The sequence below is a fragment of the Diadema antillarum genome, unplaced genomic scaffold (assembly GCF_040938485.1).
Source record: "Diadema antillarum isolate AM-2024a unplaced genomic scaffold, OU_Dant_1.0 seq00000399_RagTag, whole genome shotgun sequence".
Taxonomy (NCBI): Eukaryota; Metazoa; Echinodermata; class Echinoidea; order Diadematoida; family Diadematidae; genus Diadema; species Diadema antillarum.
Window position 1 is genome coordinate 878,139 of NW_027271390.1, and position 26,923 is coordinate 905,061.

General features: G+C 39.7%; 1 protein-coding gene and 1 non-coding gene across 2 annotated transcripts; one reads left to right on the forward strand and one right to left on the reverse strand.

The window, feature by feature from the left end:
- Positions 1–1,999: 1,999 nt before the first annotated feature.
- Trnas-aga (transfer RNA serine (anticodon AGA)) lies at positions 2,000–2,070 on the reverse strand. Its single transcript has one exon. It is a non-coding gene; the product is annotated as a tRNA-Ser (tRNA).
- Positions 2,071–8,374: 6,304 nt separating this feature from the next.
- On the forward strand, positions 8,375–26,180 carry LOC139732090 (SCY1-like protein 2; the record flags this gene model as incomplete). The annotated part of the gene is made up of 14 exons (XM_071642962.1): positions 8,375–8,455; positions 11,174–11,394; positions 11,916–12,073; positions 13,221–13,365; positions 14,235–14,384; positions 14,872–15,087; positions 16,539–16,655; positions 17,150–17,275; positions 17,989–18,165; positions 20,400–20,522; positions 21,103–21,216; positions 22,366–22,498; positions 23,068–23,203; positions 26,093–26,180. Coding segments are annotated over exons 2-14 (1,833 nt in total), but the record flags the coding sequence as incomplete, so codon positions are not given.
- Positions 26,181–26,923: the final 743 nt, after the last annotated feature.

The following is a 26,923-nucleotide window of genomic DNA, read 5'->3' on the forward strand; positions in this document are numbered from 1 at the left end:
CTTGAAAATATCAATATGAGATCAGATTTATTGACTTGGGGCTTTAATAACTTCCTGAAAGAGTAAGCTCTGTTCCATGCATACACATGAACTGAAGAAACATGGCATCATAAAGCGCGCCGTATACATTTTTTCATAACGGGATATCTGTCCACTACCGAGGTGCACGAAGTGTGTTGATTTAAAAGACGTATACATGGAAATGTACATGGAAATGTACATGGAAACTTAACATTAGTTGAAAGTAGCATACTGATTTTAAGATCCTTGGTATCAGCCTTTCTCTTTCGAGATTGAATTCCCTGAAGCAAACAAGGAATAAGAATTGCTCTTCAGTAGATCTTTTGATTTCTTGAAAAATATGTATGTTTGTGTGTATGTATGTATGAAGGTTTGCATGTTCTATTCTGAAATATGCAGACGACACTGTCATCTTTAAGAACTTACTGATGAGAATGAATAAAAGTTACTGGGCTAAGGTTGAACGCTTTACCTTTTGGTGTGGTAAGAACTACCTGCAGTTCAATCTCACCCAAACCAAAGAGATTGTGTTTGATTTTGGGAAAATGCCTTCACAGCTAGAATTCATCAATATTAGTTGTGCGGATACTGAGATAGTTAAAGAGTAACAAATATATAGGACAACAGGTGGTGGACAATAAACTTTCTTGGTCTGAAGAGTGTGGACCTGTTATTACTCATTGATAAAACAATTCTCAGTTTTTCTATAAATCAGTTGCTGAAGATATTGAATTGTTAAACTGTGCCATCTGGTTCGAGGTTTGCATGAAACAAGACTTTAAGAGAATGATGGCTATAAACAGATAGCTAAACATGAGAGGAAAGTTACAACTTACAAAGGAATTTACAGATCGAACCGTCAGTTTGCATAATTATGGTATCATGTTAAACGACAATCACCCACTACATGATTATTTTATATTTCTACGGTTAGGCAGAAGACTACTGTGTCTGATATGTCATACCACTCAATATGCAGACTCCTTTGTTCCATTAAAAAAATCCGGATGTGCAATAACAGCCGCTATTTTTTTTTCTCAATAAAGTGAAGGGAGAGCTATAGCTGGTTAGAGTGTGAAGGTGGGTGGGGGCAGCGGAGGTTCGAGAAGTGTTTTGCGCATTGATAGAAAGATATGAAAGAATTTACGAACAGTGATATTATATTTGCACAAAATAATTTTCATATGGAATAAATCTATAAACTTAGTTTTATTAGGAGATATTTTTGTTTTGGTGTACAAGGTGCTTCTCTTTTGTGTGTGTGTGTACTTTGATTTGAGATTTACCCAATGAGAGTTTATTTTGTGTTTCTGCGTTTGTATATGCACAAATCATACGATTTCTGAAATGTTCTATCAACAGAAAAGCATTTTCCTTCTGTTTGTGCAATAGCCGTTGATCGTGAACAGGACATCAGAGAAGATATGTTGGGTTAACTGTGCACAGGATATAAGTGAAAGGCAGCAGAATTTACACGGGGGGGGGGGTGAGGGGCAATAGTATGCAATATGTGATATAACTTGTGATACTGATGTAGTTTGTTTGACGTATTCTTTTTAATGAAATGTGTGTTTTAAAATTTCTGGTGGAAAGATTTTTAAAGTAGTTATTCCTTATATTGTTTTCTGTGTCTATATTTTTTTCCATGTTCACCATAATTATGATAACGATGATATCTTTAGTTCTTATTGAATATTGTAGTCATTGGAATCATTTTTGAGTATCCATTCGATGTTATGTAATGTCATTTGTAGTTTACATGTTGGCAAGATGTATCAATAGTAAATGTATGACAAAATCGAATTTCCATACCACGTTTTTGCCCATAAGTAGGACATATGAAACATAACATGTGTACATATATATATATATATATATATATATATATACATATATATATACATATATATATATATATATATATATATATATACATATATATATATATATACATGGCGAAAACTTTGAGCAAAGAAAATGGGTTTTCATCGGGATTCGAACCCGAGACCTCCGGATTTCTAGACCGGTGCTCTACCGACTGAGCTATTGTATATATATACATACATGAATGTATGTACAGGAATGACCTCCCTCAAGATATTACTTCTTCCTTATCCTTATTCACCTTCAAACGCAAACTAAAACGGTTATTACTTAGTGGATACACACTACCCGGCTCTTAGCAACATTCTCTTTTTTAATACCCCCAGTCTTTTGTCTTTGTCTGCAGCTCCAAGTTACTTCACGATACCGTTATAGCACTTTGTGTGTGTGTGTGTGTAAACACGGCGAAATATGTACAGTCTCGTTTAAGCGATACTAAAGTATTCATGTGGTTCGTTAGTTCGTTTTTAATACTGATTTTGCACTGGTACAATTTAAGTTGGTCGAGATAAACATGTCCGTTCTCCGTATAATTTCACGCCTATAAATTCGGGAACCTACAGTTTTTACAAGCGTCATTGCTTTTATGTAGGCCCCATCATATTTCTGACATTTATTTGTGATATCCTCAGATGAAAATGACCATTTATATTTGTGTGTAATGTTAGTTTGTCTTTTTTTCTTCAAACATAAGATATGGATGTATATGTTTTGTACTTTTGTTTTATTGTCAATCATTTTGTGATCCCATCACTGAGAAATGGAAATATGAAATAAACTTGAAACTTGAAACTTGAAACTTGAAACTTGAAACATAAAAAAGTTCTTTGCGCATTGGCGATACCGAGAATTTAACGTCTGATTCTCTAAAAAAAAAAAAATTAAAAATCCATGCAAACAGCATCACTCAATAGAGGAACCAAAAATTATTCTAAGCAGATACTGTCCTTACATCTGGGGTGAGAAATTAATCCTAGTTTGAAACCTTGAAAAGCTTATATGACAACACTTTTGTACACTGCTTTCAGAAAACTGTATAGCATATTATGACCGTGCATCACAAAATCAACAAAAAGTCACATCCCGGTTTTCTGTGATGACTAAAAATAGATGAAATGGTCGGCCTACCCAATTTTAAGTTTTACATATTTTCTGAAAGAACAATTCCTCTACATTATTCTTAACCTTGAGATCATAAAACAAATGTAAAATTTCGTTCTTATCCGTTTCTCTGGAAGGATTTCTTTTAAGAATAACATGATAGGGTAAGTCTTGAAAGCAAAATATATTAAGGAGAGGGGTGAAGGTCGAGGTTTACATTTTCTTCAATCTGTTTCCCTCTTCAAATGAAATATGTGAGATCGCAACTGCTGCTCTATATAGTTCAACAGACATGTCGGAAGAAAAAAAAAAACACGGGACTGGAGCCTGTCATCTACTGCTTTCCGGGCAGCGACATTACCACCAGGCTATTCGTGGTTTCCGTAGTGACACGATGAAGTTGGAACAAATACCCAAGTTCCAAAATTCCGACATAGCCATGTTAAAGGTATTAGCCCACATTTGTAAACCTGCAGCAATTTGTCTCATAGTTAGCATGGAGTTTGGGTATGATTGCAGTAACACCTGTGCAAAATTTCGTTCCAATTAGTCCATTACTTTCATAAAAATAAATGAAAATACACCGTATGCATGCGTATAAAAACGCTCGCTAGCTCCGGTCCACGCACGTACTACATGCATGCGATACAATTCATGTGTAAGTTAATGTACGTAGCTAGTCCGCGCTCGTAATTCGATTTTGGGTCGGGTTGACCCGGTTTAAAAATTGATTTTAAAACGATGATTTTCTCTCGAATGGTATAGACAAAGAGCAACAGGTGAGGTATGTTACTGTTATAACTTGTATTTGAAGTCATATTGGACCTGTTTTATGCAGTTTTGATTTTCGTGGGTGTGCAAATGTGGGCTAGTACCTTTAAGCGGACCTAGGCGGACAAGGGACTAATGAAAGGAAGATAATTATATTAATAGAACAGAGGGTGAAGTCTTACAGATTACTTTTCATTTCTTAAAAACCGTATAAAGACGCTTCATTATCAACTCTAGTAACATATCAAAAAAAAGTTGCTTTTGCATTGAAAGTTGGTATTAATCATGAGTAGAATGTGTTTGTAGGTATACATATATATATATATAATTTCAACTTAATCTTATAGTCCTTCCATTGTGGTTATGGAGTTTTACTCCCTGTTTTATTAGACACTGCATCAAAAAGAAGTCGCCAGACATGGATCTTTAGTTAAGAGCAGATTTTAAAGGAGTAGATTTTAAATTTGAAACATTGACAAGCTTTTTAGACAGCACTTTTGTACAGTGGTTTCAGAACACGGGAACACTCAAACACACACACGCACACACACACACACACACACACACACACATATATATATATATATATATATATATATATATCATATATACATAAATGTATATATACATATACATTCATTATACATATCTACATAAATATATCTACATTCATTATACATATCTACATAAATATATCTACATATATATATTTACATATACATATACATATACATGTATACAGTGCGTTACAAAAAAGAAAAGAGAGAAAAAACCTACAACTATCACTGAAGATGATTTATACACCCGCTTCAGCATCTCAGACTGCTATACTATGAAAAAAAAAAAGGACCACGGTATGTCTGGTACAAAGGGGATTTTGCACAACACCTTTAGATCTTCCTTCACACCAAGTTTGACCTTAATAGAGTAAATGCTTCAGTTTGATACAAAAAAGTGTGGTTACCATGGCAACATTTTTTCTGATAGGCCTACAAATACAACGGTGTCTACACCTATCTGCCTATGAGATAATGCATACTACATTTAACCTTAATTGCTTGAACGCTGTGGAAATAGTACGATTCACATGGCTTTGGTAAAATGTTGTTAACCATGGCAGCGCTTTCTACAGCAAACACAAAAATGTCTTCAGAACTTCAATGCATTCATGTTTGTCATGCTTACAAGTGAAAGAGGATATAGATATCACTGGCAATATACCAATGACAACTTATAACCATTTTTTTTTAAAATTGAATCAAGATTCCTATTTTTGTGTTGTTGACGAAGGATATCTGCACTAGCTCGGCTCCCTCGCAGTTGGCAACCAGCAGCTAGCAGTGGACCATGACTCCCATAGCAGGCCTACTCAGAAAGGTTCCCTGCATCATGCCGCCATTCTTCGTTCTTCTACGCATGCGTGATTAATATATGTAATGCTGTGGATAGCGCTCATTAGCGAAATTGTCAACGGCCGTTAAAAAGTGGTTACAGCCCGATATTCCGAAGGTTCGTTATTTCAAAGGCTCTTTAGTCCGAAGATTCGTTATTCCGAAGGTTCATATAATTCCGAATTTCATTTTCGGATAACGAATCTCCGGAATAACGAACCTTCGGAATAACGCGACAAATATGCGGCTTAACGAACCCATTTTCATTTTCGGATTAACGAACCTGTCGGTATAGGTATATTCCCTTGCACAAAGGGCATTTGTGTGTTTCGGATTAACGACCCTTCGGAATAACGAACAGCACCCTTTAAAATTGACAATGCGCAGTTTGACAATGCGATGTGCAAGACTACAAGGATTTAATATGAATGCAACGTGCATGTAGTCAACCAGAATGCATTATTAAACCATACTGGAGCCATATCGAATATATTGTCAGATATTTTATTTCGGTCATAATATGCGCTAGTGTTATTTGCGTTGCGAACAGCTGCCCCCAATCTTTCCAAGCCGGGGAGAGGTGAGAAGGGGAATCATGCCTCTCTCTCAATAAGGAACTTTTGCATATTTAAGCTGTAAATCGTACAGTCTGGTGTGTATACTAACATTATCGTGTTGCGATTGACTTATTAACGTCAAAATATTACTTATTGGTGGTTGGAAACCCATGTCGTGAAACGTAATTTTTTTAAAACGCATTTTCATACATTAATCAAATTTGGTTTCAGTAATTTTCAAACAGAAACGTCAGGCCACGATTTGCAATGTAGGGCCTATAAAGCATGATTCAAGAAAGAATTTGAATATAATATACAGTGCGTATCAAAAACAATTAAACAAGCAAGCAAACAAACAAATAAACAAACTGGAACTATCACTGAAGGTGATTAATCCCCGCCCCAGTATCTCAGACTACTTTAAAAAAAGTAATGAAAGAAGGTTTGTCGGGTATAAACACAAAGGGATTTTGCACAAATACACCTGATCTTCCTACACACCACTTGACTTGCATACTTCAGTTTGATACAAAAATGTGTGGTTACCATGGCAACATTTTTTTCTGATAATAACACAGTGTTGTCTTGCATATCTACACCCATAAATCATACATACTAAATTTGACCCTTAATTGCTTGAACCCTGTGCAAATGATATAATTCACATGGTTCTGGTAAAATTGTGGTAACCATAATCGCAGCCTTTTCTCCAGCAAACACACACATACACACACACACACACAAACACGTCTTCCATATTTTTACCTCAATGCCTTATTGTCCACGAAATTTGAATTCAATTGCTTCGAAATTGTAGAAGTAATTCACTCCACAAGATTTTTTTTAAAAGAAAATAATGCAGTTACCGTGTCAAAGCCTGGGGTAATGTTGCATCTAAATTGCTTCAAAACTGTATAAGGGTCGAGTTTACGACGCAAGATTCGCAACGGACCACCCAACCGACCGCCCGACGGCCCGAACACACCCCGATTCAATACCTCAGTATGCTGCGTTTACACCATGTCCCCGCCAACTAAGTCAGCCGCGTTTCGGGCCACCGTGAACAAAACAGGATGGACGTGAAACAACGCGATGTGAAGGGATAGGCAAAAATGGCAGGCCGTGATTGCTGTGGATGCCGTGTCAGATTTTTAAATTGTCAAAAAAAAAAAAAAAAAAAAGAAGAAAGATGACACGGCAATCCCGGTGCTAAGGAATCTTGTATTTACCGTGATAAAACGGGGTGAACGCAACGAAACACGACGGCACGTAAAAGGCTGTAACAAAAATTTGAGGCGGTCCGTTAGGGAGCCGGCCGTAGGGCCTTGCTTGGTTGAACTTTCCGCCCCACCCCCGGGCTGCCATGTGAAAATTTGATGTGCATTAAAAAAAAAAGAAAGAAAGACGTTTTCATGCACTGCATGTTTTTATGGTCTCCATTGTGTTTAGTAGATGCCAGGAAAACATTTTTCACGGGGTTCCAAAAAAAAGAGTAAATATTAAATTGCTGAGAGGGGCACCCCTACTCGGACCCCCCCCCCCCCCCCTCCCTCCCACCAGTCGTCGTTATTTGCGGCCCCTTCGAGAGAGAAACTGCGATTTAGCGAAGCAACCACCTGAAGGGGAGGGGGTTGGGTGTGGTGGAGCGGACTTGTGTGTCGATCCACCCATCATGCTGCTTGATTTTTTATTTTATTATCATTTTTGATACTGGTATTAAAAATGGTGCAATTTGGAGCACACTTTGTCCTATAAACAAGACCGCATATCATTGCAGGGCCTTCAGTTCTGGAAGTTCTGCTTAAATTTTCCCGGTCGCCGCGGGTTTAGTCTGGAAACATATTTTTAGGCCTACTGTGCGGCCCATTAGTTTTATGGTGCATATTTTGTGTATTTAACAATACTTAATATCTTCAGTACTAATTCAAATTCTACAGTTGTTGTTTCTATCCCTGACTCACATTTGAAACTATATGTTTTAAAGCACTCGGTGCTTTTTTGTTTTTGTTTTTGTTTCATCTGCAAATGGTAATTCATGTATTTGAATACACATAATAATAGCCTTTTTTTTTTTTTTTTTTTGGAGTGTAGAAAGGCAAGGGAGATTGCAGGAGATGATGGAAGGGAGGGAGGCATGCATTTAAATTTTACGACCAGCCGGATTTTAAGCGCAGGTTGGGGAGGATTCGGATATCGAGCTCCAAATGGGACTTAGGCCCTTGCATGTACTACAGTATATTGCATGAGAAGATCGAAGGAAAGAGAAACTGTATCAGTATAGAAATTTGAGAGCCTGATCGAGGGAGCTAGAGGCGGGGGAGGGCGGGCAAAAAGGAACGGAAATTAGGAGGAAGAGAAAACAACAACACAAAAACAATCATAATCGTGACACATCGCCTGGTATACAAAGGCTCGACTTGTTGCGATTTCGCTTCGATCGTGATCGCGATGCGATCTTGCGATCTTGCGATCTGCACTCGAAAAAGTACTAGGCCGCGTACTACTAAGAGTACTAGTACTACATTTGTAGTAGTCAGCAGCTGGCGCGTTTTGCAGGCACACACCCCTATTGACCATCGAGGAGTCTGTGCCAAGACTACTACATGCACCACGGGAGGCGCATCCGCACTGTACATCGTACATGTAATGTATATGCCGGGGGTGACAGTCTTGGGGCAGACTCCAACAAGGGCAAAGGGCAGTGGGTAGATCTACTGAAAAGTAATTTAGGTGAGTATTCTCCTTACCCCTGTCTAGATTAAAATGATTATTTACCTGGTAGTTCCTCCTTAGTGGTTTAGTGGTTTCTAATGTTTTCAGGGAATTTTGTAAGTAAGGATTCAACTTGTCATATTGGAAAATTAAAGGACAATGTCGAATTTTGTAGTCCCACATGCTCATGATTATGTTGTGTATGCCAGGGCAGTACACGGTAGTAACGAAATCGAAATCTCAACTTCACTTTTGATATCTATAACGTCACTGTTAGATAGTTTAGATCTAGTAATTAGATCTAACGTTAGATTTAAGATCTAAATGTAACCCGCTACAACAAAAGGATCCGGAAGTTGGGGGGGGGGACAATTTTCTCAAAATTACATGCATAAACTATTAACGTTAGACTCTAATTAACATGATTAAGTCTAACGTTAGAAGGCATATCGGATATTGTAGCGATTTGGGGTAGAACCTAGAACAAATATAGAAACACATAGGCCTAATGTTAGACACTCTAACGTTACTTGATATTTATGCTGTGCTACTTGTTGCTGGAGTATTATAGGCTCTAACTCGGCACTCATAATCCCTTGCACACACGCACTTCACCTCATCTCAGGTTCATCGCTGACCATCAGCATTAACAAATGCACTCTTCATTCACATGCAATCTTGCATGGCACATGTCGCATCATCATAATACAAGAATGCTTCACAATAATAATCTGCATCAGAAGCAACTAGTACTACATACCATTTCAAATGTCTTTATTCGGTGGAAGCAATCGATGCGGTAACTTGTACAAGAAGAGCAATCATTTGTACTTGTATTTGTAGCTGGAGGCTGCCTGTCTAGCCTGCCTCTCTAGGCGTTCTATCTAGGTAGCATATTAAGGTGCTGGGCTGGACGGTCATGAATAAACATTACATGATGACGTCACAAATTCGTTGATTGCATGCATTGCATATAACACTCGCACCAAAACATGAATGCATTAGTTCCGTGTGGGATACACAAAGGCGCCATACACAAAACATAAGAATCCAAAACAACCCAAGCATGGCAGTGCAGTGAATCTCGCATAGCTCAGTGGGTTGGGCGCAGAGTCACAGACTCAACATGAAGGGCTGTGCGGGTTCGAAACGGGTTCGAAACCTGATCAGAGTCTTGATATCATTTCCACCATGATTCATGTGTTTTTATAAAGTGGGATTGAGGCTTATTTTGTCAGTAAATTGAAGTCTTTTAAGACATCAAAGTGCAATACACGTCCATGACTGACGTAAGTACGAATGCGTATTCGTGACCATCCAGCCTAGCACCTAATACGCTACCGCCTCTCTAGCAGTGGACTGTATGCCCCATTCCCAGCAGGCACGGCAACTCAACAGCTGGCTGCACACCGCTGCCATGCTGAACCCCCCAACTTCACTGTACTACTTCTCGTGTCTCAACTGGTCTCAACTGAACTTTCACTGCACACACATGACCTTTATAGTTTTATACCCCAGGCCAAGTGGCAAGGGGTGCTACATTTGTAGCCACACTGGACACACTAGCATTTGTTTATACATGCGTATGTCTATCCTCCATTGGTTCTACCCAGTACAGGGGATTTTCTAACTATCTGCTGCCCTCTAAGTCCAAAGGCAAAGTTTGTTACAATATCTAGATCTAGATTCTATTCATACTGAATCATAGAACTAGCTAGGGCCTAGCCTAGTAGGTCTTAGTTAGTCAGGTGTAAGGGCTTGCTTGTATAGACAGCGACAGGACTTTAGTCCTATATGCAGTAGTGCTATGTACTGTACTTTGTTATCACTCTATGCTATCATTTTTAGTTTGTATCCTGCCCATGTATGATGGCTGATGTATGGAAGGAAATGACACAGGTGAAAAGCACTGTCTCACGAATGGCTGGGCATAAGCTGTGGTTTTACTTTTAGAATTGGAGCCCTGAATAAAGGTTGCATTTAATTTTTATGGGATGTTGCCCATTTATATCCTGTTTGAAATCTAGTTATTTTGTGTGTGGATTCTGAACCCTCTTAGTTATCAAGTCTTTCAACACATCTAATTTATAGGAGTTCTACTACTACAGTAGTACTATCTAGATCTACTGTAGTTCTATTCCTTTGTATTATGTAGTACCATGCAGCATGCTTTCTCTTCTTTTTTCCCCTTGGTTATGAATTGCTTTAATTTCGTAATCATATAGGCGCTAGATCTACAAAACAACTCATAAAAGTACTCGGTGTTGCAGAGATATGATTTTATTAGTGCATGTCGATCGGTTTAAGAAATCAGTGTTTCGAGAAGCCCGATGCTGTCATGATTATGGGATGGCAAGACAGTTTTCACCTCTTGACAATAGAAGACATGCTCCTAGCAACCTCCGCAATGTTCATTCAAGCTTTGCACCAGTGGTCTATCCACGACCAATCAGTAACCAGGATGGCACGCACTGACCAATAAGATCACTTCCTCATTGCTAAGGGCGGAGTCTATCTGTGGCACTAAATCCAAATCTTTGGACACATTTCTGTTACTGGTGAAAGTTGCTGTCACTTCGATATTAAAAAAAAAAAAGATGGGGGAAGGCATGACCAAAACAAAAATCACAACAAAACCCATGACTTGAGGGCCAATTTCCATCCGGAGCTTCTTTCCGTTGACGCCCTGCATTGTAATCACTTCTTTCCTTTGACTTTTGTTCGTACATTATGCAGAGTAAGCTTTTCTCTTGTAGACGAAGCCACCTCTCAACAAGAGAGCAGGTGTTGAAGTTTCAAATGTCGAGATGGAGATGCTAAACAAGCTGAAGAGCACCGTCGGTGGTTTCATTGGAAACCCAGTGACCAGGGAGTACGAGATCACAAAGCATGTTGGAAGCGGGGGCCCTGGATGCTTGTGGAAGATCTATCATGGAGTTAAACGTTCTACAAAACAGGTTTGTTGAGAATAAACAAAACAAAACAAACAGGCACAAAACAAACAAATAAATATACTAGTCAGGAATGAGGAATGTTATATTTCAGTGAGCTGGAGATGATAATATGAGTTTAAGATCAGAAGGGATGTTGAAAGCGGGCACCCAGGATGCTTGTGGGAAGTCTCTCATGGAGTCAAATAAAATAGGTTTGACAAATTATAAGAGGAAAGAGGAAATGCTTGATTTCAGTGACTAAGAAGGATGAAATAACATAGATCAATCAGTCAAAAGTTTCTCTCCCAACTAGCATGTGTTACATTGTAGAAATAATGTAGCTCTAGGTAATGTTGGGTGTTGGGGGGGGGGGGGGAGTTGTTATGAAAATGTTAACTTTCTATGAAATATATCACATGTGCCGCAGATTACCCTGAATGCAGTTTAATAGTGATCAGAATTTGTACCAGGCTTGCAAATGGAAAAATTTTACAGTGTCAGTCCAGAAATGTCACTGTCACTGTCTCTGTTTTCGGTTAATCCAGGAGGCCGGAGTGTTCTTGTTTGAGAAGAAACAGCTAGAGAGGTTCCCAAGGAGAGACCGAGAGGCCATCCTGGAGACCCTTCGGAAGGGTTGCACCCAGCTGACCAGACTACGCCATCCGTGTGTGCTGACCGTCCAGCATCCTCTGGAGGAGACGAGGTAAAATGTGTGTATGATGTCGTTGGGGGAATCCCCCGGTCATTGTGCTTTTTGTTGGCATTGCGATATCAGTGACATTCTGTGAGTCTATATGCTTCAAATTTGAAGCATAATTGAAATTTAAGATATAGGACTCACCATAACTTCCATACTTTTGTACAATTCTCAGCAAGGAGTTCCTTTAACCCAATGAAAACAAGCTGATTTCCCTTTAACACAAATTTTTCAATAGACACCTGCCCAATTATACTTACGGGTTAAGATATTGTACTGTATGGATATTTTTTTTTTTCAATTATATGTAAATCTTTACCAATGGTGACTATAATAGCCCAGTCCATTTTTGTTGAGCTGTCTGATATAACTTGAGGGATATGTGTACATATATTATGTATATAAAATGTGTTAAAGTTATTACTTCATCTTTACAACTGAGGCATTTGTCCCATTAAGCAGTCTCTTTTTTCTTTCTTTTCAAGAGACCCGCATATAACAAGCATAGTCTTTTGAATTGGCCCATCAACATTTTTTTTTTTATTCCAGAAAAAGGGTGTGTATGTGTGTGTTTTTGTTGCATTAATTATGGACATGAACATTTCATTATTTTTGCCTTTTATATACAATTCAAGTATGTTCAATTTTCATCTTTACATTTATATTCTTCTTAAAAAAAGTAAAGATTGAATTTAATTGAATTAGATATGTGCTTGAAGCTGTTATGCAGCTGCTGGTTTGCTGTAGAGGTTTTGAGACTAAAATTTCCTGCATGGTAAGATATCCTCACTGCATATGGAAGCAGTCTCAGAAGCTGACATCATTCATCAAGCTGCATTATGGCGACTTTATCTGGTGTAATGATTAACACGCTGAGGACCTGTCCCGAGTTTACTCGGGCAAGCATCTATGGGAAATATGTGCTGTAGCAAAATCAACCCATCCTCAACAGGTTAATGCATGGAATACAAGAATCGTCCTTGGATAGATGACTTTAGTCTCTACTATCTGCTTGAATGCATTTGAAGGGCGATAGCCCAGGGACTACACAGTTGTGATTACACCTCAGCTAACACTGCTTTTTCCCCTCCCTCTCCCACCCTGCCTCCCTTTACTCTCCTCCCTTTCTTTCCACATGGGCCTCCTTCTCCAGAGAGAGTCTCGCCTTTGCCACCGAACCAGTATTTGCCAGTCTCGCCAACATCCTCGGTTGCCATGACAACATGCCATCGCCTCCTCCGGCTGACGTCAGTGGCCACAAGCTCTTTGATGTGGAGATAAAGTATGGGTTTCTGCAGGTGGGGAAAACTGATGATATTTCCTTGCACTATATGTGCATGTTATGTTCTCTTACAATAGAAAGAAGTATGTTGCAGGAATGCATAAATTATGTTAGCCAGGAAAATGATTTTGTAGAATGTCAGAAGTTTAGCATTGTTGAATTTGTTTTTAGTCAGGCGGACCTACGATTGTGTGCTCTCTGCAAAGGAAGACAATGCTCTTGAAATTAAAAAAAGGAATTTTTTTAATTCACTTAATTTCAGTAACAAGACAAACCATGAGGAGGACCTGCTTCATCACCAGTGGCACCCCTTGTTAGTTTAATGTGGTCAAGTTTTCAATGAGGAGTATTGATGTCCCATTATTACCTCCGCCAGGGGAGGAGGTTAATGTTTTCATTACCATTGGTTTGTTTGTTTGTTGTTTGTCCGTGTGCAAAATAACTCAAAAAGTTGTGCACTGATTTGAATGAAACTTGCAGGAAAGGTTGAAAGTGACACAAGGAACAGATGATTAAATTTTGGTAGTGATCCAGACACTTTTCTGGATTTTATGAAGGATTTTCTTTATTTTGGCATGTAGGGTCAATGAACTTGGGAGTTCAAGCTGCGCATTTATTAGGTTTTTCATACTCGCACTAAAGTGCATGCTCTAGTTTCTCCTAGGGTGAGGCTCGTGGCTCAGCTGAGGGTTTATGACGTAACAAAGGCTTCCTATATTAGGAAATCTGGCGATTTTTCAGCATGCATACGTATGAGTGGAAATTTCTGATCGCTATGGAAGAGCAAGATCACGGTGTAAATTAGCTGCTTGGCGGAGGTCTGCACTCTCAGATTGCTTTTCTAGTTTTGTTATTGTTATTGTTTTTGTTTTTTTTCTGTGTTAGCTTATTGATGCCCTCAAGTTCCTCCACAATGATGTCCACATGATACACGGCAACATCGACCCTCGGAGCGTCATCCTCAACAGCAACGGGGCCTGGAAGCTGGCAGGATTCGACTTTGTGATCCCTTCGTCAACACCCCCTGATCAACCAGTAAGCTGCCAACAACAAGAATGTGTCTTTCCGTGTTTGTAATGAATATTTCACAGTTCATAATGAGCCATTATGATTGTTAACATCTTCATTATCAGAAAACTTCTCTTTGGATGTTTTTATCTCCATCTGGACTGCCGGGTCTAGATTTATATACATGTACCTCAACTATAACAGAGTTAACTGAGTGTCATTTAAATATTTCAAAAGCGTACATTACCAAATGCACAATAGTCACAAGGAGTGTAGTCCTACTGTGACCTTCTGCTTGTAATTACTCAGCAAGCTGGCTGTGTTAGACAGGTGGACACAGTGGTCTTTAGCCTGCAATTACTCCTGGAGAACCTGAAGTAGATTTTAGTGAAAGACAGGACTGGTACAGACTGCCAGGATAGCTTTGTCTGTGTGTGTGTGTGTAGAGACAGCATTGGAGATCATACACTCTGTGTACACGTCTTGAATGTGAATGTGCTCTCAATTTTTACAGGCGATGTTTTCCGTCAGAGAACTCTCGAGCGACGCATCAGCTGTCGTGCAGCCAAACCTGAACTATCTCGCCCCGGAGTATCTCTTGACGCAGAGCTGCGACACGGCCAGCGACATGTTCAGCCTGGGCATGCTCATGTACGCCGTGAAGAACAACGGCAGCACCCTCTACGACTGCAACGAGAATTTACCAACCTTTCGCGGAAACACAGAGCAGGTAGACTTTGAGAGCATACTTGTAGATCTATCTCAATCATCTGCCATGAGTGATGTGTTGAAGTATTGCTCTTAATTTGCTGAGGTAGATGAAGGACCCTAAATTGAATAACATCCTGATAACTGCAATTTATAATGTTTGGAACAATAGTGTTGTTATACCCCCGCCAAACGAAGTTTGAAGGGGGTATATAGGAATCAGCGGACGGTCGGGCGGTCGGTCGGGCGGTCGGTCGGGCGGTCGGTCGGGCGGTCGGTTGGGTAGACGGTTGGGCGGTTCGGGCGGTCGGGCAGGCGGTCGGTCCGTTGCAAATCTTGCGTCGCGAACTACTTCCTCAGTTTTTAACCGATTCCCATAAAACTTGGCACAGATGTGTGCCTTGGGTTGTAGATGTGCAAGACATATTTTTTGACAGTACCCAAAAGTACGTTGCCATGGTAACGGCATATTATGGGCAAAAATGGGTACAAATCTTGCGTCGCGAACTCCTCCCACAGTTTTTGATCAATTTTATGAAATTAGGTACAGATGTTCATCTGAATATGTTAATGTGCAAGACACATATTTCCGCAGTGGCAAAAAGTGCGTTGCCATGGTAACGGCATGTTATTGGTAAAATATAGGGCAAAATGCTTCATGGCAAAACTGCTTCATCAGTGTTCTTCCAATTCTCATGGAATTCATATTGAATGTTTGTCTTAGGATATAGGTCAGCATGACACATTTCTTGACAGTGACAAAAAGTATGTTGCCATGATAACAGCTCACATATTATGAGCCAAAATGATGGAAAATTTTGTGTTGCAAACTACTTCCTCAGTTTTTGCCCAATTTCCATGAAACTTGGTACAGATGTGTGCCTTTGGTTGTAGATGTGCAAGACGCATTTTTCGACAGTACCCGAAAGTACGTTGCCATGGTAACGGCATATTGATGGCAGAAGATCAAGGAAAGATCTTGCGGATTCAACTACTTCCTCAGTTTTTTGACCAAAGCTTATGAAATGTTGTTTTGACCAAAGCTTATGAAATGTTGTTTGGCGGGGGTATAACCACTCTGGTCGTCGTTCTATGTGTTTGTTTTTTGTCTTTTTCCTGGCATGTGCGTCACCCATTGTTGTTTTTTTCGATTGAAATCATCAGCAACACTATTCCGATCATAAACAGCATGAAATTAATTGATTTTAATCTGTAAAAGGAAAAATAATTATACATTTGTGAATTTGGACTATAGAAACAGAATTTGCATTGGATTTGTACATGAAATCACTTTTTTTGAGCAATTTTGGGTGTGATGTGCACTTATATTGCATAACCTTGGGCTTCGCAAATTTGGTCTCAAAAGTAGTGCAAGATGTCCTGAAATGTCATGGTCTGATTTAATTGTCTGATTTCTCCATGCTGTTTGACCAGTGACCTAATCAGTATGTTTCACATTCTTTCTCATCACAGCTGCGCAGCCTGAATATTTCCCAGTTGAAAAGCCTGCCAGATGGGCAGAAGGAGTATGTGAAGATGTTGCTGAGTGCCACACCCACCATCAGACCAGATGTAGACCAGCTCTCCAAGGTACAGTGTATAGTGAGGTCTCCACACCTTGTCAGGGGCCCTAATATTGTCACCCTCTGTAAAATTTACTACAAGCACACTGAGGAAAAATTTACGCCCCTGACTGTGTTCAGTACGCTTGAAACTTTGCAGGGTTACCAAGCGCTAGCACAAACAGATCCTAGACTAGGAATATGGTGTATTATTTCATGGCAACTGACAATGGTAGCCTGTGGCAGTGAATGCATTGACCTATGCATATCGTTCAAGAGGCTCTTGTATTGCAGTGGCAATCAAGTGGACAAAAATATGTGTTTTTATGGACCACTAAAATGGCCTGTAAAGGTAAAAATAATATGATATGGACTGGCCTTGAGGGGGATACGACATTTATTACCCTAACTAGAATTGTATTGCCGGATAGACCAAACTTTGACTTGGTCAAACTCTGAGTCTCTCCCTATTACAATGTACATGGATCTGCATTGTTTTCTTTGTGGCGTGCACGCTTCCAGATCCCTTTCTTTGACGACGTCGGAGCCATGACGCTACAGTACGTTGACTCCCTCTTCCAGCAGGATAACCAGCAGAAGGCCCAGTTCTTCAAAGGTCTTCCAAAGGTCATCTCCCAGTTACCGAAGGTCAGATGATCAACATTGTTGTTATTGTTTCTAATATTTTGATGATGATTATAATGGTGATGATGATAATGACGATGATGAATATGATGACAGTGATGTTACTACACTGCACTCCCCTTATAACAAACACGGTATACAATTAGTTCCACTCACAACAAAGTAAAAATTCTGACCGCAACATTATCCACTCTATGTATTTTTATTGTTTATTTGCACGGTTATATTGAAATTTCAATATAACCCAAAAAAAAAACAACAACTGCCTGTCCACTGTATTATTATTACTGGTATTATGGCCTTCGCCAAATAGTTGTTCTAGAGGCATGCTGCCAAAGAAACATTCAGCATCATAGCTGTATATTTTAAGAAATGATGCAAGAAGCTGTCCATAAAGTAAATAAAACATCCTAGAACAGTGATAAGCCACAAAGAGATCATTACAATGAGTGATCTTTGTAATTCTGCAATGGATTATTTGAATTAAGGTCAAAGGTCATGACAACCACAGCTATCAGGGACTTCAATATCACAGCTACAGTTAGCTTTCTTACAAACTAGAGAATTAAATCTCCGTACAAAAATGAAATATTTGGCAGAGCAATTATGAACATTTCTGGTTTGGAAGGCTGAGGTCAGCTGCTGTATCTCTTGCTTTTCAAGCCACATATAATGACGGATATTTACTAGGTTGACTTTTTGTTTCTTGGTTCCAGAGGGTCGTCACCCAGCGAATCCTCCCTTGCCTATGTAAGGAGTTCATCAACCCGGACATGGTGCCCTTCGTCCTTCCCAATGTGCTGCACATCGCCGAGCAGTGCTGCGACCAGGAGTATGTCCGCCTCGTCCTGCCGGGCCTCAAACCCGTCTTCAAGATGCAAGAACCAGTGCAGGTATTTCCCACTACACTCCCACCCCCCCCCCCCCATCTGTTTTTTTTTTCCACCACTTCTCCCTACCAGGAGGCAGGGAATGATTGAGGGAGGGAGGGGGCGAGTGATGGGAGCAATTTGCATTTTTGCTGACACTTTGGCTGTTAATTTGATAAGTTTTAACCTGTTCCTTCTGCAATACTCTGAGTGCCTTTAATGCCCCCTAACAAGATTCTTTTTGCCCGTCAACAGAGAGGTACACAGGTTGGTAATCCACCTGTGTGAAGGCAGTCAAGCGGTACATTGTATCCCCCTTTCCACGGTCAACTACATGTGCCAGTGAACAATGGAATATATCGATCGGGTGTGAGGTATGAATAGAGCATGCCCTGATGAGCTCACAGAATCTTTCGTTCTACACAAAACCAGGTACCTGAATGAGGTGACTGGGGTCAGCGAACCCAGATATCTATCTGATCTCAGCCTTGATCGCTATGTACATGTTCGTACGAGTTTACAGCAGAACAAGTGATAAAATAAATCAGTAAAAAGGTAAATAATACTGTGAAATATGCATTTTTCAAACAGTAGGAGAAGAAATGCTGATAGAATAAACTCTGATCTTTTTATCAAACCCACTTTTCTGGGCATTTTAACACAAAGAAACATGAATTTAAGCCACTACAGCAGGCACTCTTGTCTTCATTTTGGGAGCCTGGTATACCAGGTTCCCGTATATCAGTTGCTCCCACTGGAACCTGGTATACCAGGTTCCTGCAAGGAACCGGTTAATAGTGTAGTGCAGTTTTGTTTTCTTTACCATTCGGTACAACTGATAGCAATGCCTTGTTCCTTGATCGCCTCAAATCCTGAGAGAACTATCCACCACTCGCTGTTCATGTATCCCTCACAATTCCTATTATACTATAATAGTCTCTCTTCATGAATTTTATGCAGTCAAAAAACAGACTAATCATCGCATTTGATATTACATTTCCATGCATGAGAATCCTTGTACTACTTTACTGCACATCTTGCCTTACTCTGAGTTATGAGCTCTGTACAGTAATTATGCAAGTACACACATTTGATTGCAGTGAACACACAAATGATCCATTCAAATTGTATAACCTGCACAAAAAGCTACTAGCATACACACTCATGCACTCAAATTAACACAAGGACCCATAAACACACACACACACACAGAGACTGGTATTGACCGATTCGGGTTCGTTGAGGGCAGCAGACATTTCATGGCGCTGCGCGCAGCCATAGTGGGTGTCTCAGCCGACCCCCCCTGCTCTCCCCCACCCCGGGCAACATGTTTATCACGCACTTGTAACAGAGGTTCGCGCACTCAGTACGAGACGCCCATTGGCTAAAGCAGTTTTTCATTCTGCGCGCGTGCTAGTGTAGGGAAAGGGGTGGGGAGTGAGAAGGGGGGGTCGGCTGAGACACCCACTATGGCTGCGCCCATGCCAAAAATACACATAGCGCGTCACAGAATCGGTCAATACACACACTCATATTACTTATAGTGTAAGTATTTGTCAGCTGACCCAGATTCAACCTGATCAAAATGTGTGTAGGAAATTGGTAAGATACATGTTTGTTTCACAGGTTCAAGAATTTGTGCCAGCCAACGGTAGTGCAAAATACCCAAAACTAATGTCCAGCAAATATTTCTGCATTTACAGTTATTTTTTCCCCTAATGTTTGCAGATCCTCCTGATAATAATGCAGTGCACTTTATATAGTTGAAAAATTCTGTGTTAATGGGTCTTAAGCCCTATTCTTGCCCGCCCCCCACAAACTCTATAGATCCTGCTGCTTTTGCAAATATTCTTTGTGACCAGGTCTTTAAAAGCTCTACTCTTGCCCCCCGTCCTGTTATTCTTCATGCAATACATGCTGCTGAAAGTTGTTGTTTTTTTTTTCAAAATTTTATTTCCAGAATTCACATGTTGCTTCATGTAACAAACACATGCATAATAATGAGAAGTCCATTATGGAAAAAAGACATTGACATCAAAACTTATGGTATAAGAGCTTGCCATTTGTGCATATGACAATCTGAGCTATTTATTACTTTTTCGTAGGGCTCTGTGATACATTCTGTAATTTCCAAATGCTTCATAGAAAACAGGAACGGACCTAGAGTTGGAATGATATCTTTGACTCTACGTGCAGTTGAAACTTTCAGTGCGAACAGGTCGTGACTCCTACGTACTCTCGCCCCCAACCCTCTACAGATCCTGCTAATCTTCATGCAGCGTATGCAGCTCCTTCTGACCAAGACTCCAGCAGAGGACATTAAGAACCATGTCCTTCCCATGGTCTACCGAGCCCTGGAGTCCTCCTCCACCCAAGTGCAGGTAGGAGGACTCGATTGATACAGCTTTGGACACTCTCACACTCAAGATTTGTCAGTCTGTTCGTGCCATTTGTCCAGATTTTATCATAGATGTTTTTCACCGAATCCTTATGCTGAGAATTAATGAGTATCATGTAAGGACCAATTCTGATGAATAATTGTGTGGCATTTTTTATCATTAGTTTCTCTTGTCTTTTGTATTAGATCAGAATTTCATCAATAATCAGTAGTGGTCAATTGCAATGAATATTCAGTCTTTGTTATTTTTGCATTCTCCATTATGTTGAAAAGGACTTTGTGCTGATATCCAATACGGCATCATGGCTGTTAATGTATATATCCTAAACCAGTTTTAAGCCAAGTGGCCTATGCTGCATTATGGATGTTCATGAGGGTGCAGTGATGATGAATGTTCATATTCAGTTTTTATCAGTAGTTTCTCTTGCCATAATATTATGTTTCTGAATAGAGATCATGAATATGTATTGAAGCACAATCAAAGATAATAAATATTCATGATGGTGGACCATCACCTGTGGATTAATTTATTCTCTCTCTATTTTTCCCCATCATTACCATAGGAGCTATGTCTGACAATCCTACCATCGTTTGCCGGGATGATAGAGTACAACTCCATCAAGCACTCCATTGTCCCCCGCATCAAAAAGCTATGTTTGGAAACGTCTCTACTCTCAGTGAGTGACACACTCCCTCTAGTGTGAAGTACCCTAATTGTGGATGCAACACATTTGGGAGTGGCTAGACCTCAATAGCAAGCAAACTTCCTGTATATTCCACATATGAATTGAGGAGAAAATTGTTTTTTGAATAGGGACTTGTACCATAGTTTCACAAGTGATAGGTTTTGCAATTTAAAAAGCTTAGCAAGTTTCAAAAAGCAGATTCAGAAATTTGTAACTTTGGAGATAATGTACATTGCAGAAGTATAATATAATATGAGGATATATTTTGGCATCTTGTTAAGTTTCCAAACATCAGTCACCTCTCTAACTTTTGAAGACTAGACCATTGCAAAATTATGTGTTGTCGCTTATGGTATCACATTTTGAATAGAATTTGATGAATTTTATTACACCCCAGAATATGAGCGATGACCAATGATATTTTTTTTCTTTACCCACAATTTTGCAGCTGTGGTTTCTTTCAGTTTTCTTTGAATCATTCTGCTATTAATGTGACACCGTGATTTATAGTTGTAACCTTATTCAGTGATTATGCCATGAGGATTCAACCAAACTTGTAATAATTCAAAAACTTTGAACCTATTGTCACATTTTCCTCAAACTACACCACTCCTTTCATCTAATATTTAAAGGGACTTGACAGTACTGGTTGAGGTGAGGATTCATGTTTATAACATACCTAAGTAAGATAATGAGAAACCTCTTATGAAATATGAAAGAGCACGTAATTCTAAGAAGGATTCAGTGTTTATTTGATGAAAATTGTTTTCCAAATGGCTGAGATATCCGAAAAAGTGATAATAATAAAAGGCGACTGGCCATGCCTTTTATTAGGATCCCTTTGTTTCACCTTGTTTTGGGATATCTCAGCCATTTCAAAACCGATTTTCATCAAATAAACATTTGATTCCCCTTAGAATTGCATGCTCTTTGACATCTCATAGAGTGGTTCCTGAATATCTTGCAAAATATTAAAAGCTAAATCCTCACATCAACCAGAACTGTACAGTCCCTTTAATTTCCAGATTAATTGCATCCACAGAATAAACATTTGGGGTAAAGGCACCTTTGACTATGATCTGGTGCTTACGTAGCATCTCTCTCTGTCTACATATCTCTCTCTCTTTTCCCCTGGAGTAGATCAGGGTTGGTTGCCTGGTAAGTCTTGGCAAGATGCTGGAGCACATGGACAAGTGGTACGTCCTGGATGAGGTCCTGCCCCTCCTCACCCAGATCCCGTCCAGAGAGCCGGCTGTCCTCATGGCAATGCTCGGTGGGTCTTCTCCTGCTCCTTTTGCTCTCTCCAAACCATGACTGTTTTTATAACTATGATTGTAAAACATGTGCAATTCAGCCTTTGGCTGCCAGACATGATTTCTAATAAAACCTGTTCAATTCAATTCAATTCAAAAATCTCTCTTGTTAGAGTCTTCATTCTCTTGTCTCTTTTTGTTCACTGCCACCTTTTTTTTTCTTTCTTCTTCTTCTTCTTTTTGGCTGGATGAAGTCTCTCTTGGGTTAGAACGGGAGAGTTCATTATCCGTTGATTTTTTCCAATCAGAAATGATCCTCCATTTTTGTGTAATTTATGGCAAAGTAGAACCTTTTCACTGTATGTAAACAAGGTTATCAATGTACTCTGTGTGCACAAAATTGTAGATGTAGGGTGACGATAGACCTTACTGAAACAAAACTCGGAATATCTTACAATGTAATATTTGTCGCATATTCCAGTATAGTGCATGATAGAGCATGCACTAATTGTATAGCATATAGTCATACACTGTATCTTATTATATCATACATTTATCATTTTTCTTCTAATGTTCTTTCATGCATTAGGTATCATCAAAGTTTCCCTGTCTCACAAAAAGCTAGGCATCACCAAAGACATCGCCGCCACCAAAGTTCTTCCCTTCCTCTTTCCCCTCTGCATAGAGAACAACCTCAATCTCAGTCAGGTGAGCAATGCCCCAATGTTAGTAGCCGAAGATATAGGTCTTTTCTCTTGTACCCAACTTCTATGTGCATCAATCGGCAACCATGGTCAGTCGGTTATCAGTCCATGCGTTATGACCTTTTTGCACTGATGGTAGTTGAGTTACTGCCATGAATTCAAATACTGGTATGCACTGACTGAGCCATATGTACACCATAGTTTGTGTGTATGGCCAGCAGCACGATGAGTAAGGAGCTGTTGTGATGCTGTCATGTCTCATATTCGTGACCTTCTTGGTTGACCTCCAGTGGCAGTGGTGGCTTTTTAGACATTATGTGACCCGTTACAACAAAAGGATCTAAAAGTAAGGGAGGACAATTTTCTTGAAATGGCATGACAATATTCCCTCACTCTTCTACTTTAATTTCATACATTTTGTATATAGCACAACTCATAAATGTACTTGGTTGTGGAGATATCAAAGATTTTCATAGCGCATGCCAAGTGGTTGAGGAAATCAGAGTTTCGAGAAAAAACGGCTTCAAAGTTTTCCTTCCGATGCTCAAGGGGAGGCGAGACAGTTTTCATAGCTTGACAATAGAAGGTACACTGTATGCTCCTAGCGACCTTGGCAATGTTCATTCAAGCTTAGCACCAGCGGTCTACGCCCTACCAATCAGTAATCAGGATGCTACGAACTGACCAATAAGATCACTCCCTCATTGCTCGGGGCGGAGTCTAGGTGCGGCGCTAAATCCAAATCTTCGGACACATTGCTGTTGCGTTGAAAGTCAGAAAGTCATGGCCCAGAAAAACGCTGATTTCTTGCCTTTTCTTTGATCATTTAGCTTCAAAATTTCGGCAGATGATAGACAAAACATTAGACTACAAAATGATGCCAAAAATAGAAATCGAATTGTTTTGACCAATTTTGATGATGCGACTTCAAACTCGATTTTCTCGCCTCAGCCGTCATCGACTTTGGGATCCTTTTGTTGTGGCAGGTCACATATATGTAGCAATCTGCAGTCACTCTAAAAAAAAAGTTCGAGTTTGTCGTTTGTGTTAGACATGACAACTTCACCACAAGAGACTCTGTAAAATTTATTTCGGACAAGCTGGAAAGACAGACGAAAAAACTGGGCCGAGCCCGTTGCCGGTGAGAGTGTGAAGGGTTCATCATATACATGTATACGAGCGTGTTGTCCTAAAGGGGATTAACCCATTCTGTACGGGAACCTGTTGGCCTGCGTATTAAGTCTATGGGCTTTTCAGAATTCAGTATGGAACGAGTTAATGCTCTCCCTCCTTACTTGTTCTTCTGCTTCCTCAGTTCAATGCATACATGGCAGTTTCCTCTTTCCCTCTTCCACCTCCTCTTCCTACCCTTCATCTTTTTCCTCCTCCTCCTTCTCCTCCTAGTCCTCTTCTTCCTCTTTTCCCTCTTCCACCTCCTCTTCCCCTTCCTCCTTCTCTTTCTCCTCTTCCTCCTCTTTCTCCTCTTCCTCCTAATCATCTTCTTCTTCCTCTTCCCTCCTCCTCCTCCTCTTCTCTTTCTCCTCCTCTCCATCATCCTCCTCCTCTTCCCCCTCCTCTTCCTCCTCCTCCTCCTCCTCTTTTCCTCTTCCACCTCCTCTTCCTACCCTTCATCTTCTTCCTCCTCCTCCTTCTCCTCCTACTTCTCTTCTTCTTCTTTTCCCTCTTCCACCTCTTCCTCTTCCTCTTTCTCCTCTTCAGCATCCTAATCCTCTTCTTCCTCCTCTTCCTTCCCTCTCTTCCTCCTCTTCTCTTTCTCCTCCTCTCCATCATTCTCCTCCTCTTCCCCCTCCTCTTCCTCCTCCTTCTCCTCCTACTTCTCTTCTTCTTCTTTTCTCTCTTCCACCTCCTCCTCTTCCTTTTCCTCCTCCTCTTTCTCCTCTTCCTCCTAATCCTCTTCTTCTTCCTCTTCCTTCCCTCTCGTCCTCCTCTTCTCTTTCTCCTTCTCTCCATCCTCCTTCTCCTCTTCCTAATCCTCACCTTCCTCTTACTCTTCCTCTTTTCTTTCTCCTCCTCTCCTTCATCCTCCTCCTCCTCCTCTCCTTCATCCTCCTCCTCCTCCTCTCCTTCATCCTCCTCCTCCTCTTTCTCTCCCTCTTCTTCCTCCTCCTTGTTCTTGTTTGTTTCTTTTGTTTTATTTATTTAAATATGGTTTTAAAAACCCACTATTAACCTCAGGGCTGTTTTTCAGTGAGTCCGTATATATCAACATACATGGTATAAAACAACAAAACGTGATTCAAAACAAAAGATAGCATTCACAAACACAACAAGAAATATATTGACAAAACAAAAATTCCTTTTCTTCTTCTTTTATCTGTGTTTAATTGGCACTGAAACCCAGTTATAAGGCTTGAGTAAATGCAGAAATTTTATGTAGAACATATCAGCAAAGTTTGAGGAAAGTCAGACAATCCTTTCAAAAGTTTTGATACAGCCATAGTGGATAAAGTATACTACAATATGTGATGTCACAATTTATATATAGAGAGACATCAATATAAAGAAAAATACAGTGAGAAGTCAACATTTTTGCATTTTTTTTCTACAATAATGAAAGAGCATGTAGTTTACAGTGTACCTCTGTAAGAAACACGGGGAATGACAGAGCCATTAGCATATGAAAGTAAAAAGTGGAAAAAATATTTTCTGGTAATGTTCTTCACAAAATGAAATTTTATGATGCCCATCTACCAAATTTGCGCTAATTGTCATCATAGCTGATATTGCAGCTGGCATTACGGTATATATGCCACTGCTTTGGTTAGGCTTCCTCAATGTTCTGCAGTTGATTACCTGGGTATATAGACATTCTTGTAAACACAAACATTATGTTTGTGTATAATATGTTGTTGTGTATAGTCTTTCTTCTTTTTATCTGTGCGCTTGCAGGACATCCGTAGAGTTTGCACAAAAGCTACAGAACAGTGAGGCTGTGTCCTCGGCTGTTGGAGGAAGTAAAAGCTCGGGAGGGTCAGGGGTAAGTCGAGGACTCCAATTTTCTACTCTGCTTTCATTTCTGGTCGTTTACTAACTAGAGACAATATCCTACGTGTCAGACAGGACTGCTTACCCTTGTTTTCAAAATGAAAGTCACAATGATTTTGATTTGGTAGTTTATTATTCAGCGATGTAAGTTAACATAGATTACTCAGTCTTTTCATTTATTTCATTTATTCATTTTCATTGTCAACAAAGAATATGAGTACTTAACATATAAATGCAAAAAAAAAACCCCACAATATATGCATTTTTCAAAAACATTCTAAAAGCATTTTGAAAGCAACATACATTATTTGTATTCTACTTATTCTACAGAAACATTTTTTTTTTCCATTCCATACTGGGGTTGTCAGCAGAGTTTTGATTAAGATAAAGATTCTGTGTGCAGGAATTTGTAATGATAGTGATGATGATGATGACAATGATGATAGCAGTGAGATCATATGATGTGCCAATTCCATCTGGGAAAGATGCCTAGAGATTAGCGGATGATAATCTATGAAAAGCATAGCAAAAAACAATTTTTTTTTAAAGGCTGATAGTTAGGTGAAATGTGAATCTTATTTTTTTGATTTTTGACTCAAAATATTAAACATCCCTGCCCTCCTGCGAGAGGTTCACGGCCGACTGGTTGAGGAGCTCGGTACTCTACAACCAATCCTCAACTGCCTAGGATGTGTATTGAGATGAGATGTTGGACTTAATCTTTAGATTAGAACA